This window comes from Lissotriton vulgaris, chromosome 6 (assembly GCF_964263255.1).
Source record: "Lissotriton vulgaris chromosome 6, aLisVul1.2, whole genome shotgun sequence".
In the NCBI taxonomy this organism is placed as follows: Eukaryota; Metazoa; Chordata; class Amphibia; order Caudata; family Salamandridae; genus Lissotriton; species Lissotriton vulgaris.
The window spans coordinates 540,901,972-540,920,545 of NC_141694.1; the positions used below are offsets into that span (position 1 = coordinate 540,901,972).

General features: G+C 44.3%; 1 protein-coding gene across 1 annotated transcript in view; it reads left to right on the forward strand.

Moving 5' to 3' along the window:
• LOC147707531 (dynein axonemal heavy chain 5-like) overlaps positions 1–18,574 on the forward strand; it is a 1,425,553-nt gene that overhangs the window by 399,493 nt on the left and 1,007,486 nt on the right. The window contains exons 23-25 of the mRNA XM_086925656.1: positions 8,423–8,536; positions 15,619–15,794; positions 16,207–16,297. Coding sequence (XP_086781782.1) covers positions 8,423–8,536; positions 15,619–15,794; positions 16,207–16,297 — 381 coding nt within the window. The remainder of the gene's footprint in view (positions 1–8,422; positions 8,537–15,618; positions 15,795–16,206; positions 16,298–18,574) is intronic.

The following is an 18,574-nucleotide window of genomic DNA, read 5'->3' on the forward strand; positions in this document are numbered from 1 at the left end:
GACCTGGTAGGGTGGAATGAATGGTGTGTTTTACTTTCAATTATTGTGCGGCTGATTCTGAAGTGCTCACAGTTCAAACTGCTTTGTAAAAAACATGTAAGTATTTTGAACATGGTCTAAACAGTCTATAAGTGCTGTGCCCTTTCACACGTTTTAGGGAGTGGTCGATGAGAGAAGACGGGGATAGAAAGTGTGGCTTTGAAGTTATTGAATGGGGGAAGCCTATGTGTAACCTCTAACAGATGTTGCAGTAACCCAAGCAGACATGACCACTGTGAGGATTCGTGAGATTTTCGTAGATTAGACTAGCAACATTAGAACTTCTTTAGCAAGCGAAATTGGTGGATTGCTCTTTTAAAATGTACTTTTCATTGGAAGGTAAATTATAAGAGTACTTCTAGGGTTGAAGCTTTGTTCATGGGGCCTGGAGGAGAACCTATTTTTCAGGCCAAAAGAGAGGCATCCAATTATGAATGTATATGAGGTAGGACCTGTTATGATAGTTGCCAGATCCATGATCAAGCTTGCGATGAAATGTGTGTCTGTTTTGTAGGAATCTGGGATAAAAGTGCTCCATGTAAACATGGAATAGAGTCATGTGGGAATGCCAGATTTAATCTTTTGAAGTTTTGCTGTTATTGAGAGGAATGGGCCCAGTTTGATCTGATGACAGTGGTTTTGAAGTAAGAACACAGACAATGGCTGCAGAGTTCCTCTGATGTGGGCTGAGGTTGATAGTCTTTTGAATAGCACCTAATCAATACTGGTGTTGAATGCAGTTGAGAGGTTGAACAGGATCATTGAGCAGGGCTGATCCTGGTCACAGCAATCAAGTAATGTTTCCTTGATGATTAGAAGAGTGTTCTACATACCCTGATGAGATAAGAAACCTGATTGAAAGCAACTTGTGAGGTCATTTGCATGCAGCTAGGTTAACAGTTAATGGGGATGACTGTTTCAAATGCCTTTGCAGCACAAGGCAGGCCAGAGGTGGGTCTATAGTTGGAGAGAATACCTGGGCCCATGGTGTTTTTTTTTAGGATATAAGTGATGATTGTCTTTTTGAGTGAATGTGAGGTGACAGTAATTTACTGGACTGGTGATGGTTGGCGTCAGAGCTATGAAGCTAAGGTGATTATTTGACCATTACAGATAGCCGTAGGAAGGGAATATTTTTTGAATGAAGTCAGGATATTACTAATATTGGTTTCAGAGACTATTGATAGCTTACGGAGGGGTGAAACACAATTGGGAGATGATTGGACTACAATTTATTGGGCTTCAAGTGACATAGTTTGTGGGCATTGAAAGTTTCTAGCGTATCTAGAACCAGATTCCAATTGATTTAAAATGTTAATAGGATAATCCAGATGCTGTCAGGTATTTCAAGAAATGGTTGTGGGAAGGCTACAGGCTAAATGTTCTTTAAATTTCTCCTAAGAATGACATAATATGTGTCCTGGAGATTTTTAGATTGGGGTAGGGATGGTACCGGGGAGCAGTAAGAACCTTTGGAGCTGATGCTCAAGTAACAGGAAGAGGAGTTGGTTGAAGCAATGTCTTGTGATCTGAGTAGGCTCAGCGACCAAGTGGGCAAAGCTGTGGGAGCCCCAATGTCAGGCAGAAAGATGAAGTCCTGCAGAAAATACCTGCCATCCCTGAATGCCTACACCGATGAACAAAAATGCATGTGCTGATGATGATAAGAATCAGGGGAAAAACAATAAAAGGGGAGGGGAGAGAGAAACACTGGACTGTGCTCCTAGATGGAACTATCTTAGTAAAGGCATGGCACTGTGCAGCCTCAGAAACCAACCAGTAATATAGAACTACAATATACAAACACACCAACCAAAGGTAGAAGGATTCAGCAAACAAAGAAGGGAAGGGTCAAATGGAACCGAAAAAGACAAAACAAAGAAAGCTGAAGGACGATTACAAGTGCAAACTGGTATGTAAACTGAGAGAGACAATACAACTAGTGACACATTGGTAGGCAAAGACTCAGAGCTTTTAATTATGTTAAATAGAAGTGGTACACAGTTTTTCTTTTTTTTAAAGATCATTTTATTGCAGATAAAGCTAACAAAAGTATAACGACAATAAACATAAACATAATACAGTGTAGCACTGAGACACAGTCAGATAAAATCAGTTTGACTTCATCCATTAGGTGCGCCCGTCCCACTCTCCACGTTTCACAAGGCGACATTAGAATCTGAGTGAGCCATGCCTAAATCAATGAAACCGGAGGCAGATGGCCTCCTCGATGTTCATTTCACTACCCCCATATTTTAGCCTATTTTTTTGGACAGCCCCTGCTCTCATAGGCTACTTTATCCGCTAGCATGCACCAGTTCATGTCCCGCTCCCAATCTCCCTGTTGCAGTGCCCAATCTGCCCTCTATAAGCACGTAATATTGCACTTAGCTACCATCAGCCCCAATGACACTCAGATCTGATTCATGCGTGTAAGGTTAATTGCATCCCAGACATTCAAAAGACACCACTTTGCAGAGGCACCCACCTTGCTCCCACAAATATTATTCAGACAAGTAACTACTGACTTCCAATATTGCCTAATGGCCGGGAAGCTCCATATCATGTGGAAACATTTCCCCACTTGGCCGCAGGCCCTGTAAGACTGTGCGGTCGTCGCCTTGCCCATCTTTACCATAGTAGTGCATGCATAGTAGTATCTGTGCAGATTTTTTATTGCACTAGGTGAAACCTAGACCTTATAGCCACTTCCCTGGGGGATGCCAAGACCTCAGGCCACTCGTAATCCTCCATGCCCTCGAGATTACGCTCTCATTGTTCATGTAGCCGAGTTAGGGTATCACTGGAGTTATTAATCAGTCTTCAATAAGTGAGGGAGACTGCCTTACTAGGCATGTAGTCATCGAACAATCTGTCCTCTAGCGGTGATGATTAAGGGAGCTCCTCTCCCTTCTGAAGCACCTTCTCTAATGCATGTCGTATTTACAAGTAACAATAGGTTTCAGTGGGTGCTAGGTGGTACTCGCCTTGCAGTTCTGCGAACAGGATCACCCCTCCCCATGCCCATAGATCCCCCACCCTGAAAAGACAAATTAGATCCCATTTGTCAAAACACAGCTTTTCCCACAGTGTCTCACAGGGATGACCTGCGTAATCTTGTCTCACCAGCCACTTGCATTCAGTGTTGTGTGCCAGAGGGTGAGTGTGACTGCCATTGGACTCGGAAAGGATGTGCGGCGTGACCCATCATAAATGGGCCCGAGGTAGCCCCCCAGTTGCATGACCTACCTATCCATGTGCTAAGCTGACTCCTCTGCCGGAAGATGTACCCAGTGATTGATGAGCTGCATCGCTCAATAGTATATTTGTATATCAGGCAGAGCAATTCCACCATAGTACCAGACTCTCTGCAGCTTTTTAATTGCCTTATGTGCAGGGCCACCATCCCAGAGTATAGTACAGTTTTCAGCCTTGATCGGCTTAAAGTAGGTGGCTGGGGCTGGGAATGGGTGTGTTATGAAGCCCGTAGAGAAAGCAGGGTGAAGCCATCATTTTAAATAAGATTGCTTTGCCAAGTAGCAACAGTCATCAGACCACTGCAACCCTCGAACCAGGGGGTTAAGCTTAATCCAGGACGTCAGCGGCTCCATGACTAGGACAAAAATTGAGGGGGCGAGTGGGCAGCCCTTTCCAGTGCCAGGCTGGAGCTGAAACATGAAGGGCGTGCCTCCGTTTAGAATCACCTGGCCCAGGAGATCAGTGTAGAGGAGCCATATCCATGCCACAAAGTGCGTTCCGAAACCCAGCACCTCAAACATGAACGGCCACTTGACCGCATCGAATGCCATTCATTCGTCAAGCAAAAGCACAAGATCATCATCATGAAGCTCAGCGGCACGATCCAGGACACCATACAGGCACAGCAGTTTCAACGGCCGCTTGACCGCATCGAATGCCATTCATTCGTCAAGCAAAAGCACAAGATCATCATCATGAAGCTGAGCGGCACGATCCAGGACACCATACAGGCACAGCAGGTTCAGAGAAGTGCTCCGCCCCGGCATAAAACAGATTGATCCCAATGAATCAACGTTTTGGTCAGTCTGGAAGCCAGTAACTTTGCCAATATTTTGATCTCTGCATTTAACAAGGAGATGGGCCTGTACAAGGCTCAACCCTCAAGCCGGGTCTGGTCGCTCAGTGGACTGCAGGGGCCTGTGTTCGACCTCATGGTCACAGGTTCCAATCCCGGCGGGTCCACTCAGCCTTTCATCCATTTGAGGTCGATAAAATGAGTACCATTGAGTTGGGTAACAATAAACATTTGTTATTCAGCACCAGGACTCCTTTGGGTAATTGTGCGCTTTACAAATACACCTGTTATGTTATGTTATGTTAATCCTCTGGCTGTTTGTCCTCTTTATGTATAAGAGTGGTACACTGTTGACTCGAAGTGACCTTAACACCAGGAAGTGAGTATGCAAATTCATGTACTTAGCAGTCTAGTGTTCCCATTCTCACGAGTTTCCACTGATGTGTCTTCCACTGTTTCCAGGCCTAGTGCATGCCTCATTACCTGCTTTTGTCCTGAATCTTGACACCATGCCATCAATTATGTTTCGACTGTAGGTTCCAGATTGGTCCTCATCAAGATATTCTGATCACCCATTTATTTGTTATGTTACAAATTAAATACATCAGGCGCACTAAGTGCTCATCAGGTGCCCTAAGTCTCACTCACTACGCTGCTGCTAGTGTTTTAACCCAAAGGTGGGTGCACTTTAACTTCTCAGAGTCTACTTCTCTTAGGCCCAGCCTTGTCCCCACTTTGCAGAGGCTCTTTCACCACAACAAGCAGAGCCAATTGCTAAAATGCCTATCCTTCCAAATAGTGCCTTTCATTGTTACTTAACAAATGTCCGCACTCTTCCCAACCACTTTTTTATAACCTCACATAAAGCAGATGTAGTCTTTCTCATAGAGACATGGTTAAAAGACCACTTGGTGCCTGACAGTACACTAGCACTCCTGTGGCTATGCTATGTTATTTCAGGAAAAGGAAAATCACCAAGGTGCTATTATCTATTCCAGCACCACTAACGACTTAGAAGAAGTTTCTAACTTTGAGGCGTTATTGTTTACAATAAAAGTTAACCCACAATATTCCTTTCCCAGGGCACGTATTTTTCGTCCCCTCCTCCTGGCTCCATAACTTCAATATCCGAAGCTCTTTTGCCTCATAGTTTATAGCGGTCTAATTTCTCTCTGTCAGGAATTTCAAAATGCACACTAATTCATTATGTGACCCCTACTGTTCAACACTTCATGATTTATTGGCGAAATTGAACTTATTTTAGGTGGTATCCACTCCCACGCACACAGCGGGTGAGTCTTTTGACATAATTTACACAAATGTAGCACACCATATCACAAAAATGCCCATCCCCATATGCGGTGAGACCACTAAACTATTCATTCCCCCCCCCCCATGCCTTTCCATGCCAATCTCACTCTTATTTAAAAAGAGACAGAATACCTTGGGATAAAATCAACACAGATCCGCTGACCACAGCACTGATCCTTAATGGGATGCTGCCTTTGATAATGTCTCCCACGCTGTCCTGACCCAACGACACCAGTCAGTGAGTAGTCAGGACCTAGCCTTGAGGGGCTTGTGTCTTTGCTTCTGAACAGATTCCAATTGGGTCTGCTCTCAATTTTGTAATCTGTCTCTCCTGTCATTTAATAAATGGAGAAGTACCTCGGGATTATCTACTAGCCCCAAACTATTCAACATATATGTGGCCCATCTGGCACAACAAGTATGGTTTCTCTATGATATCTTATGAATGACATTAGGTTCATTTTCACCATTGGAGACAACATTATCGCAACTCAATCTTAATTCAAAAACTGTCTTTTGGGGGTTGCAGCATAGATTCATGAAAGCTGTCTCAAACTACCACAAGCTTAATTCTAACAAGACCCTGAACCCGCTTTTCGGTAAAATCAATTTACCTAACTCTCTGAAGTGACCCACAGACCTTGGCCCTGCAACCATCCCAAACCACCTCTGTCAAATCCTTAGGAGGTAAAATCGATCAGGACTTGTATTTTTAAGATATCCTTAATAGGACAGCCTTGGTCCCTGGAACCTGTTTTCAACTGTTAAAACCCCTCTACAAAATCCTGGATTTCTGACCTCTTTCGGTTGTTCTTTTTCTTATCACTGCACGTCTGGATTACACCCTATATTTGAGTTTTACCGAAAACACAACATCATTTTTTGCAACCTGTCCTCAATGCAGCTGCTAGAACAATTCCTATATCAGTTCTGAGATTGCCTAGATGTGCATCAGGGTCTCACCAAGCTCTCCTTATAGGAATCAGAGCATTAGCTAAAACCAGCCCTGAGTACCGCCAACACATGGTCTAACCCTATTAGTCTGGGAGGACCCTCAGATCAGAGGCAGCACATCCTCTCAAAATTCGTTGCTTTCAATGCACCAGACTTGGTGGCAGGTCCTTTCCCTACCTGATTGTTAAGCTGAGGAACTCCCTTCTGACAGAAATTGGCAGACCTTCCTCTAAACAACTCTTTCACAAACAATTAAAAACTCGGCTGTTCACTCAACAGTAACCTACTTCTTGCCCCCTGGTTCAATCACAACTGCCCCATCTGTACAGGGTAAATGCCTACTCTTAATACACCCTTCATTCATTCATTCATTCAAATTAACAGCGCATTGAGACCCTCATAGGTAAGTTGTGCGCTCGATAAACCCAGGATTGATTGATTGAATCAGCAGGTTTTGCGTTATTGTTTACAAAACTATAATATTTACATAGGAAAAATGCCTAAATGATAGTTCCTGTTTCATACCGTACTGAAGTTCAATGCCTTCTTAAAATAACTTTGATAAATGTAAACAGTGTTGCTATTTAAGACATGTTTTGCACAATTCTGACATGTAGTTAGGATTATCTGCCTATTGTATTTTAATAATAATAAAAGCTTGTTTTTTTTATAAATCACTTTCTACCACAGTTTCTAACAAATCAAAGCAATGTGAATAAATATGTTAATGTGATGATGTTCAATTCGTTTGCCTTGGTAAGACGACATCCTGACATGCCATGTCTGGATTCAATCATGTGACAAGCAAATTATGGAAGATGTCAGCATTTAGGGCCTCTTTACGATGTCGGTCGGAGTTGCCTCTGACCGACACTGTCTCGGTGTGTGAACCACCCGATCATAAGTCGGCGGATCTGCACGCTGAGTTAGGATGCGACCACACATGGTGCTGTCGCAAACTCCCATTTCTCTAGCTTGTGCGGCGGGCGGAAACCACCCACAACACAAGCTCCCATAGAAATGGGGGTTTGTGTAAATCCCTGCTCCATCTGGCAGGTACCTCATGGTGCCTACGACACAATGCAGTGATTTTCGGGGGGGGGGGGGGGGGGGGGGGGTATGAGGGTTGGCACAATAGGTGCCCCCCAGGGCCACAACCGGAGGGCCGGGAGAAAGTGGGACCTGCTAGTGGCCCCTGATGTCGCTTTCCGACATCCTTTCCATGTCGGAAAGGCCGACATAGAAAGGCTGTCGGAAACCAACATCATATTCCCGATGGCGGAAACGCCGTCCTTAAGGGATTTTGAGCGTTTTCCAACTGGCCCGAGTTGGTTTCCCCAGTTGGTTTACACTACAATCGCTGACATTGTAATTTGGCGATAGGAATGTAAACCTTGCACATCGAAATAAGGCCCCTAGTGTTTTAAATTGCTGAGCCATCTTCTCATTTAGAAAAAGTATTAACTGTTACAAGGGCTTATGACTATTTTTCTAAAGTTAAATACCAAAATATTTGTCTCTTTTTAAATCATTTATACAATGAATGTTACATCTTGCAGATCTTTTATACAGTTCTCCTCTAATTGTAATGTTTAATTGCGTTTTTGAGCAAGTAAATGAGTTATGTATTGAAATCAGTACTGGATGGATGGAAAAGGGCCAGTCTGTGACTTGAAAATCGAAGAGTTTGTAATTTGTGAATCTGTCAAGTGATATAACAGAACCAGACGCGCGAGCAGGAAGGGAAAGAGACAACAAAGTAACTCCAAGTGTGTGCATTGGAGGAGCAAAGGGTTGCCAGCTCTTTCTCAGTTGCACCTTATCCCGTTGTCCTCTGCTCCTCAAAATATAAGTATGAGAAGCAGTGATGGATCTTTAGCACGTTTACAAAATGGCACTGTGGCATTTCCAACTTGTGGCTTATGAAATCAGTCATTCACTGACAAGAACGCTTTGCTACTTCGCTTCTTGCAACCTACGAAGAGGTTCATTGTTTTTTACCTGCTATATTTAGTAAACAGAAAGTTATAATACCTTCCTTAATGTCTCTGTTTTTAATTTTAGATTTTTCAGGTTGGCTGCATTTGTCTGGATTTCTCACTTATAAAGGAAACGCTAATAGGATTTGCAGGAGCTTGGAAATTTCAGTATGCCACAATTCTACACCAGCAAGTTAAGGTAACCGGGGTCATTAAATAATACAGAACATTCCCATAGTTAATCAGAAGTCTGTCATTTCCTTTTACGGTTGATTCAAAGTTCTGCAAATGAAGGCAGTGGTATGATTAGCATTGCAAGACAAGGCCCAATTACATTGTGTAAAACATTTAAGGGCCCGATGTAGGTGGCAAATTCCGGTCGGAAACGGCCAAAATCGGCCGTTTCCGACCGGTATTTGGCACTTTGAGATGTAGGGGGCCAGTATTTACCTATTCGGTATATTTACCGAATCGGTAAATTTACAGAATCTGTAAAATACCGAATCGGTATTTTTTACCGATTCGGTATCTTCCAGATGTAGGTGGGACTCTTCTGAGTCCCACAGGCCTTTCAGATTCGGTATTTTAACACCCAATCCAATTGGGTGTTAAAATACCGAATCCAGGTGTGCATGCACATGTGTGCATGCACACCTATGCCATGTGACAGACAGACATGCCCTTAGGGCATGTCTGTGTGCCACATGGCACACAAGCCAGTATTGGGGGTGCTAGAGGGTGTCAAAGTGACACCCCCTGCACCCTTGCTGGAATCGGTATTTACCGATTCGGTAAATACCGAATCGGTAATGCCCATTGATTCCTATGGGCTTCAAGGCCCATAGGAATCAATGGGGGATACCGAATCGGTATTTACAGAATCGGTAAATACCTAATCTTACAGATTCGGTATTTACCGAATCTGAAATACCTACATCTCCCCCCCTCTAATTTACCACTTCATAAATACCGGTATGATTCGGTATTTATGAGGTGGTAAATATAGATTTACCCTAAGGGCCCGATGTAAGTACCAAATACCGGTCGGAAACGGCTGATTTCGGCTGTTTCCGACCGGTATTTGGCCTACTGAGATGTAGGGGACCTTTTTTTGTCCGATTCGGTATTTTACCGATTCGGTAAAATTACCGAATCGCAAAAATACCGAATCGGTAATTTTACCGATTTCTTTACATTTGGGATGTAGGTGGGACTACTTTCAGTCCCACAGGCCCTTCAGATTCGGTATTTTAACACCCAATCCAATTGGGTGTTAAAATACCGAATCCAGGTGTGCATGCACATGTGTGCAAGCACACCTATGCCATGTGACAGACAGACATGCCCTTAGGGCATGTCTGTGTGCCACATGGCTCACATGCCTTTTTTTTGAGGTGCTGGAGGGTGTCAAAGTGACACCCCCTGCACCCTTGCACAAATCGGTAATTACCGAATCGGTAATTACCGATTCGGTAATGCCCATTGATTCCTATGGGCTTCAAGGCCCATAGGAAGCAATGGGGGATACCGAATCGGTATTTACAGAATCGGTAAATACCGAATGTTACAGATTCGGTATTTACCGAATCTGAAATACCTACATCTCCCCCCCTCTAATTTACCACTTCATAAATACCGATTCGGTATGATTCGGTATTTATGAAGTGGTAAATGTAGATTTACCTACATCGGGCCCTTAATGAGCTCAAGCACCAGTACTAATTGTAGACTTTGAAAACACCTTAGCTAGTTTATGGAGGATTCTTATAAAGCCTAGGAGCCGGAATGGATCGGAATGTTTTTGTCAATAGCCATTTGTTTAGTAAAACTGACAACCTGGCTCATTCCTCCTTCCTCCATCTTTTTCAATCACTGAACACTAAACATGCATCCTACAATCATGGCCAGATATGTTTTTATTTTATTGTTTATATGACTTTGTCTTTTGAAATAACCAAACTCTCTCCATTTGTTTCAAATTATTATATATACTTTCGTCTATATATCGAGGCTACAAATATAGCTTTGGCAGCCTCTGAAAATGGGTTTCAAAGTCTCATGAGATTTGAGGTTTTATTGTGGGCCAGCCACAGCATCTGGTTCCGTGGTTTAGGAACATTGTATGGGTTTCCTTACACAACACAATATAGAGAACTGTAGTAATCATATGCACCATATCCAAGATTGCTACTCTTGATGTTTTTATATACTGTTAAATCCTTGAGCTAGCCACATTTTTTCTTTTTTCTGTTTGTTTTATGTGAGCTATAGTAAGAGGTTTATTTTTCCCATGAGTGCTGTTGGAAAGAATATGCCAGACCCTGCGAATATTAATTTTCTACCTTCCATTACAGTAATATTTTGGATTGCATGTGTGATCTATTTTGCCTCCAGTCTCAGAATATAGCAGAGTATGTATCATCTGATTCTTTGAACAATGATATAGGTTACTATGGTAGACTTTACTTTCCATTTTAACAAGCATTATTGTTTATGATTATTGGTGGGATGGGGAAATTTGAGGTTTGTCTTTGATCACTTTGACCAAGCATTGTTTTTTGTTTTTTTTTGGTGGGGAAGCATAGATAAAGTATGTGACTCTAGAATAACTTCACTTTGATGCAAGCTCTTTTAATTGTCCCCATTAATTTCGAAGTGTGTATGGCTGTTTTTGGTGAATTGGATTTAATCACCACGTTTTATTATGTTTGTGATTTAGATTACAGTGTTATTCAAGGGACTTGATTTGTTGAGGATGCTTTCAGAGTCCACCACGTAGAAATCAATTTAGTTATAATTGAAAGATCCGGTATTGTTAATATACTTACAGCCTGATTCATGAAGCAAAATTGCGAGCGCAATAGCTGCGAAAATGCTATTGCGAGCGCAATTGACAAAATCGGTATTCTAGAAGAAAAAAGCGAAATCGCAAACACGGAATTGCGAAATCGCAAAAACATTCGCAGAATCCCGGCAGTAGACCATTAGTGAATCTGAATTTGCGAGAAACCACAGAATCTGCGAATAAAATTGCGAAATTGCAATACAATCGCAATCGCTATTCATGAAAAATCGCAAATAGCGAAAAACCCCTAAATCGCTGTTTGCGAGGCGCAATTTAAGGACAACCCAAAGCAGGTGGTAACCATCAAAGCCATTGGAATTTTTTTTTTTGAAAATCCGTTGCCCAATCAGTAACAGGTGCAGGCCTGACCAAACATACTTAAGGAGATGCAGCATCAGCATAAGGAGTCTCACAATGCCAGGACTCTACATGGTGGTCAGGCGGCGAAGGCTACAGCGAGCAGCACGGAGGAGACGCAGAATCCAGGAGAGGATATTCTGCCAGCGGGTCACCCTGCTGGGCCAAACCAGAGAGCAAATATACGCAAAGTACCGCCTGAATGGGCCAATAATCATCAAGCTAATTCAGGACCTTGACCCCCTGATGCAGCACCCAACAAGGCGGACCAATGCCGTGCCCACACATGTCCAGGTATTGTGTAGCCTGCACCTTCTGGCCTCCGGGAGCTTCCAGGGGATAGTTGCGGCTGCTGGGGGGATATCCCAGCCCACCATGTCCCGCTGTCTAAGGAGTTTCCTAGACGCAATGCTGACTCAGCTACACCACCACATCAAATTTCCCACCAGCCAACAGGATTTGGATGAGACCAAGCATCAATTCTACAATGTTGCGCATTTCCCACATGTAATAGGATGCATTGACTGTACCCACATCCACATCTGCCCACCAGCTGCAACGGAGTACATGTACCGCAATCGCAAGTCCTACCACTCCCTCAACATCCAGATGGTGTGCAATGCTAAGACATACATAACGGACATAGTGGCACAGTACCCGGAGAGTACACATGACTCCTTCATATTCCGGTACTGCGGCCTCCACACACGACTGGCCAGGGGAGACTTTGGTGAAGGACACCTACTTGGCAAGTACACTTGGCCCACAATGTTACACTGCGATGAAGTAGCTGCGCTGCACAGGCACTCACCCTTTGCTCCTCTCATTCAGGTGACAGTGGCTACGCTCTCCGTGAGTACCTCCTCACCCCATACCTCAACCCTGCTACACCACAGCAACGGCGCTACAATGATGCACACATACGCACAAGGAATTGCATTGAGAGGACATTTGTGCTACTGAAGAGCAGATTCCGCATACTGCACAAGACTGGTGGGGCCATGTACTACAGTCCTGATGTGTGCTGCCGCATTGTGGCTGTGTGTGCAATACTACACAACATTGCTACCAAGCACCAGATACCTGTAGAGATCTCTGGCAGTGAGTCGGAAGGGGACGAACGGCCACCTGCACATGTGCGTCATGCACGCGGGGAGAACCCAGCTGAAGGACACAGACGCCGCAACCACATCACAATGAACAGTTTCTAGTGCACCCACTCCCCTCACCCAACAAATCACAATTGCATGCCAATGGAAATAATGACAGGAGGCCGATGTACGATGCTAGAATAAATATTATTGTTAAAGGCACAATAACAATGTAATTTTGCTATTCTTTACATGCAAGCAGTATTGCACCATACTGCTCCAGACAATATACAGGACATGCTTCTATCATCAGCATGTCCCTGCCAATGTACAGTTAAGTCGAGTGCGCCTCCGGCGCGCGGCACCCAAACGCCTCTCTGGCTCTTCCTCTGGGACGGCACGTGACCCTGCAGTGGGCCTGGTGCTACGGCGTAGCACACCAACCTGTGAGGCAGACAGGCTGCTGACACTGGAGATGCCCTCACTGGTGTCGTCCCCACCAACATTGGCTGGCCCAGTAGGATGTAGTGCCAGTACGGCACTGGTGACCTGCTCCAAGACTCGTGCCACATCCTCGCAGCATTGCACCATCTGCTGCTGCATAGCCAGGGACCGATGTGAGAGCTGGGAGGTGGCATTCCCAATGACATAGTTTGAGCGCGTGTAGGCTGATAGCCACGTCAGTAGCTGGCGGTGGCGGCGGGGGGCGGTGTTGCGCTGCGATATGAGGGCCGCAGTGTTAGCCTCCATGGCAGTTGTCATGCTCTCTATCCTGTCGGACACATTTGCGACATTGCGGCCAATGTTGTGGAGCTGGAGTTGGATAGCCCCTTGCCGTTGTGCCTGCAACTGATGAATGCGCAGCATCCGGCGCTCTATGCTGAGCCCTGGCACGCGCACAGCCATCCCCCTCCTGCCGCTGCGTGCTGTGCTCTGCTGGCGATCCCTGCCATGCCTGCTGTGCTGGCTGGCCACAGTGGGTGTGCGCACTGTCACCGCACTAGCAGCCCCAGATGTAGAGGGTCCCGCTGGTGGTGGTGCTGCGGTCGTCAATGGTGCAGCGCCTGATGGTGCTGGTGCAGATGGTGGTGCCTTGGCAGCAGGGATAGGTGCAGCGCCTGATGGTGCTGGCGCAGATGGTGGTGCCTTGGCAGCAGGGATAGGTGCAGCGCCTGATGGTGCTGGCGCAGATGGTGGTGGCCTGGCTGCGGGGATAGGTGCAGCGCCTGATGGTGCAGGATGTGTGGCTGTTGGCGCCTCCTGTGCATCCTCTGGTGCCTCGTCAATGAGCAGCCTGTCGCTGCTGTTGTTGTCAGCGCCACCTGTGAGGGGAAGTGGACGTAGATTAATTGCATGTATCTGTCACACGTGCAGTTGCTACATGCATGCTGGCTGACATTCCCTGACTGGCTGTGGCATTGCGTACTTTGGGACATGTCTGTCTGCATTGGGGTTTTTGCACATTGTGGGCAGACTACATGTCCCACAATGCTTTTGGGCATGACCTAATGTGCATGGATTGCATGACTTGGGATGATTATGGGAGGCTATAGGGTCATGGCCATTGTTAGGGGACAGGGTCGCAGTTGCATGCCACTTACCGTGGCTGTCTTGGGTGGGTCGGGATGAGTCCAGATTGATGACCCCTATGCACGCCTCTCGCTCAAGTGTGTCCTCCACGCGGTCCCCCAAGGGGGTGTTGGGAGGGATTGTAGGATCGCCGCCTCCAGTAGCCAGGGTCTCGCCCAGCCTCTCTGCCACCCTCTCCTTGGCACGACCTCGAGGTCGTACCACCTCTTTTTCAGCTCCTCGAGCAACCTGTGTGCCGTGCCCACAGCATTGACTTTTGCAGCAATCCCCAGCCAGAGGCGGTGTTTCTCCGCCTCAGGCACCCTCCTGGAGTCCTTTCCAAATAGTTTTGGGTGGTTTTCAACCACTCCGTCTATCAGGTGCTCCAACTCCTGCTCAGAAAATTTGAACTTCCGCTTGCGCCCGGTGTCACTGGGCCCTGGTGCAGCATCCTCTGCCATTGCTGCAGTCACAAAAGTGAAGGATTGGGAAGTTTGGAAGTGTCTTGGAAGGAGCTCTGTGAGATGCAGCCTCGAGATCAGCCTCACTGTTCTGAATGGGGGTGGGAACTGCCTGCTTACTGGTTGTGATGTCATCACTGTGCTCGAAATGCGACTTCCCGTTTTTGCGATCTCGCTAATTGCGAGATCGCATTTAGCGATCTCGCAATTTGCGATATCGCAATTCCTACATGGATTTTGACGGAAATAGCGATTTTTCTGCGATTTTTAAAAATTGCCAACGCTTTTTGCGGCTGCGTGCGAATCGCTTTATTTTCTCGCAGATGTTGATGAATGCCGGTCTGCGAATTCTAAATTGCGATTTGCTGTCAATCGCAATTTAAAATTCGCAGATTCCGGTTTTCATGAATCAGGCTGTATATCTTTAAAACTACATTCCAGTTAGCTTAAGGAGGCTATTTAGAGGTTTGTCCATAGGATAACATGCTTATAAAAATATGATTCGTGTGCGACCCTGGTCATGTATTTAGAATGTTAAATGCAAATGCATGCTTTAGATGTTCTTTTGAAGAGAATGGACAATAACCATTGGGAGGTTTTGTCTCTGTGAGACATTTCTATTGTACTCTTGTATATTGTGCTAAAGGACACCGATGGGTTAGGCCTGACTCCATCAGTGACATTTAAGAGCACTTTTTGCTTATCTAGGTCTTTGGCTAGCGAAGGGAGAATTCACTGTATTTGACCCTAGACCACTTTTTGATAGGTTGGCTACTATTCTGCAAAAATTGCTTGCAAACTAGTCCCTATGGCAGTAGATTGTAAACAAATTGTAAGGTATATTGTAGTGTGCATTCTTTTTATGGTAAATCCTAGTAAAATAATTTCTGCTCAGTCCTGTAATATATATTTCAAATACATTTAGAACTTCAACTACACTCTTTTCTTTTTAATGTAGGAAAATCTACAAGCAGCTGTAAAGTACCGGGAGGAAGTATACAAACAGCTCACCGTTCCCGTACAAAGTCTAGAAGAGCTCAACTCCTCTCTCCAGCTTTTGGAAGAGGTTCAGGACATGGAGCATAACATTGATGGTGTATATCGACCAATTGAAGACATGTACGAGCAACTTAGGTATGCCACACCGGGAACAACATTGTGTTAAATGAGAAACGCATTGGGCATACAAGTGAGATAATGCTCCAGGTGAACAAGCAGTACAATTCTCATTTAATATTACAAGTGAGGCTCATGCTTCAGAAATGAGCATGCATCCTACAGCAAATAGTTGACCGGTCATTTCGATGGAACCCAGCAACCACAAAACGTGGACAGGAATGTGAAAAGAAGTTCATGCCTTTAAAATATATTTCGCTCACCATCTTTCTATTCTACTTTACATTGATAATATCCAGCAAGAATAAGAGCTAATGACTGTATAAAATATAAACATTTGGTTTGGCAACAACAACATGAACAAATGCATGAAACTGTGCAAAGGGTCTGTGTGCCACCATTCTTAATAAGTATATTGTTCTTTTCCTAGGTCCTACGATTTGCGGATACCAAGAGAAGAAGTGGTTCATGTAAAACATTTGAGAGACAAGTGGACCGAGCTTATGAGTCTTACATTCAGAGTGAGTGTCTAAAGGCAACTCAATTATTATCCTAGGAATCATCAAGTTTTATATTTGTTTCAGTATCAGGAAATATGCTGCAAATAACAAAAGTGCCTAAAACTAGAACTGGGGGGGGGGGGGGGGGGGGGGCGCTTATGTCCCAACGAAATAGTCACTAGGATGCCTTGTCATAGGTCCGTATGTGAGGACAGCATGCGCTTATTTGTGCCAGGGCCACATTTAACATTTGGTGTAGTAAGCCAAGGCACTTCTTAAATACCCCCCACGATTTCCCAAATATTTGGTTTAACTTGAACCACACACCTCATCAGCATGCACCTTTATGTTCTTAAGTAAGCATAGCTTTTGGCCGTTTCAGAGTCAAAAGGTGAGACTTTTGATTTTCTAGAACAAAATGTCTCTAATGCTGGCACCCATCCTTCTCCAGCAACCTCTATCTCTCTTGTCTCCGGAAATTGCAATATACCCATTACCCGTACCGTAACACTGGTCTCAAGTACACCTCAGTCCTGCCACATCCTACACTCATTGACCGAAACAGATGACACACAGATGTGATTGCCTTCCATTATTCAGAAAAAAAATTGTAACTGTTCCATGTGCCATCCATCCCTCACTCTTAATGCACCAAAATATAACCATTTACAAAAAACCCAAGCAGTCAATTGTGTTTACTAAGTGACATTGAAATATGTCTGTTATAAATATGCCAACCAAGATAACTTGCTGATGTTTAATTGAGATCCGTGCCCAAGTATTCCTTCCTTCGTTAGAAAGTGCATTTCATAACTCTAAAGTGGGTTACCCTTATTGCCTGCCCTATTTTGTAAAGCCAGAAATGAACCTAGAAACAGACTATCTTCAAAGAATATCCCTATATGTAATTCAGTATATAATTTTCTTGCGTACGTTTCTTTGTGGATGTTTATGTCTCAATGGGGCAACTTCATTTTGGTGCCTGATTATCTTACAGCTCTTTTCCCTTTTTCCCTTTTGTTATTTTTTTTTTTTTTGAAGACTAAATTTGCATGCAATTTCGATGCTGCCTTGGGATGTGTTTATTCCTCATTGTTAAATCCCCCTCACTTTATTTTATCTGCTAAGCAGACGTATCTTAGAATGTAATATATTTTCCCAGTGACTGACTTATATTAGGTAGTATGTGAACGTTATAGGGGCCAGATGTACGATGTGCAAAATTGCGCCTCGCAAATTGCGAGTCTTTTGTGACTCACAATTTGCAAGGCGCTATTTTACATGTACAACAGTGTGTTTAACACTGTTTGTGATTCCCAATGGGGTTGCAAATTGCGAAGCTAAATTTCTAATGTCTTTGAAAAAGGCTGGGAGTGATAAAAAGAAAGTCCATATTGCGTATATTCTTGTTTTCTTTTGTCTTGCAATGTATGTGAACACCGGCAGACATTTAAAAAACAGTCATTGAACATGGGTCCTGGGGGCATGCCTACATAATTCCCCACCCTCCCTTAGGGAATGTTGGGGGGATATACCTCTAAAACAAGTTCATACAATGTAAATGTCTTATAATAGTACAGGTGCAAACAAAGACCACCACAGAGGAAGATTACTAAGTACCCTTCGTCCTTATGCAGAGTGCGGTGCAGACAAAAATACCCCTTGTTCCTTGGGCAAGATGGGAAGGAACAAATATACATCCAGTCTTTGGGTGCTGCTAAGACACACCACCCCTGTCCTCTGCAGTATGGGATCACAGGAAAAGAAACCTCTACCACCTTTGGTAAAGACAGGGCTCTTTAAAAGATTCCACATGTTGTTCATAAACGAGGCAGCATTGGGGTTAAGGTCAGTTGCCCTGCTGTTCTCATCACATTATTAAGTACAAAATTATAAAACTTTGTTAAATTGTTCTCGAAAATCACATTAGTAAATACAGTGTTGGAGCAAATATCATCCTCGCTAATCCATTTTAGTGGTACAGCAAGGCCTTGCACAAGGTACGCACATGTGCCAGAGCTCTTTTCGCAGTTGTGAAAATTAGATTTAGGCCATCTTTCACCGTAAAACCAAGATGAAGCCCCGAGACAGCTGAGAAACCACCCTGCACTCTCTTCTCCTCCATCATAAGAAGAGGTGTACAGCTAAAAATATAATGGCATTTCCTAAAAACACTAAATTAAACTTATGTTCAAAGGCAGTTTTTTTTAATTTCAAAGTATTTTATTGAAAATTATATAGATATATACAGTACAGTAGTAGTGGTGCGTGAGGGTGCGTACAGACTCCTTCGGGGTT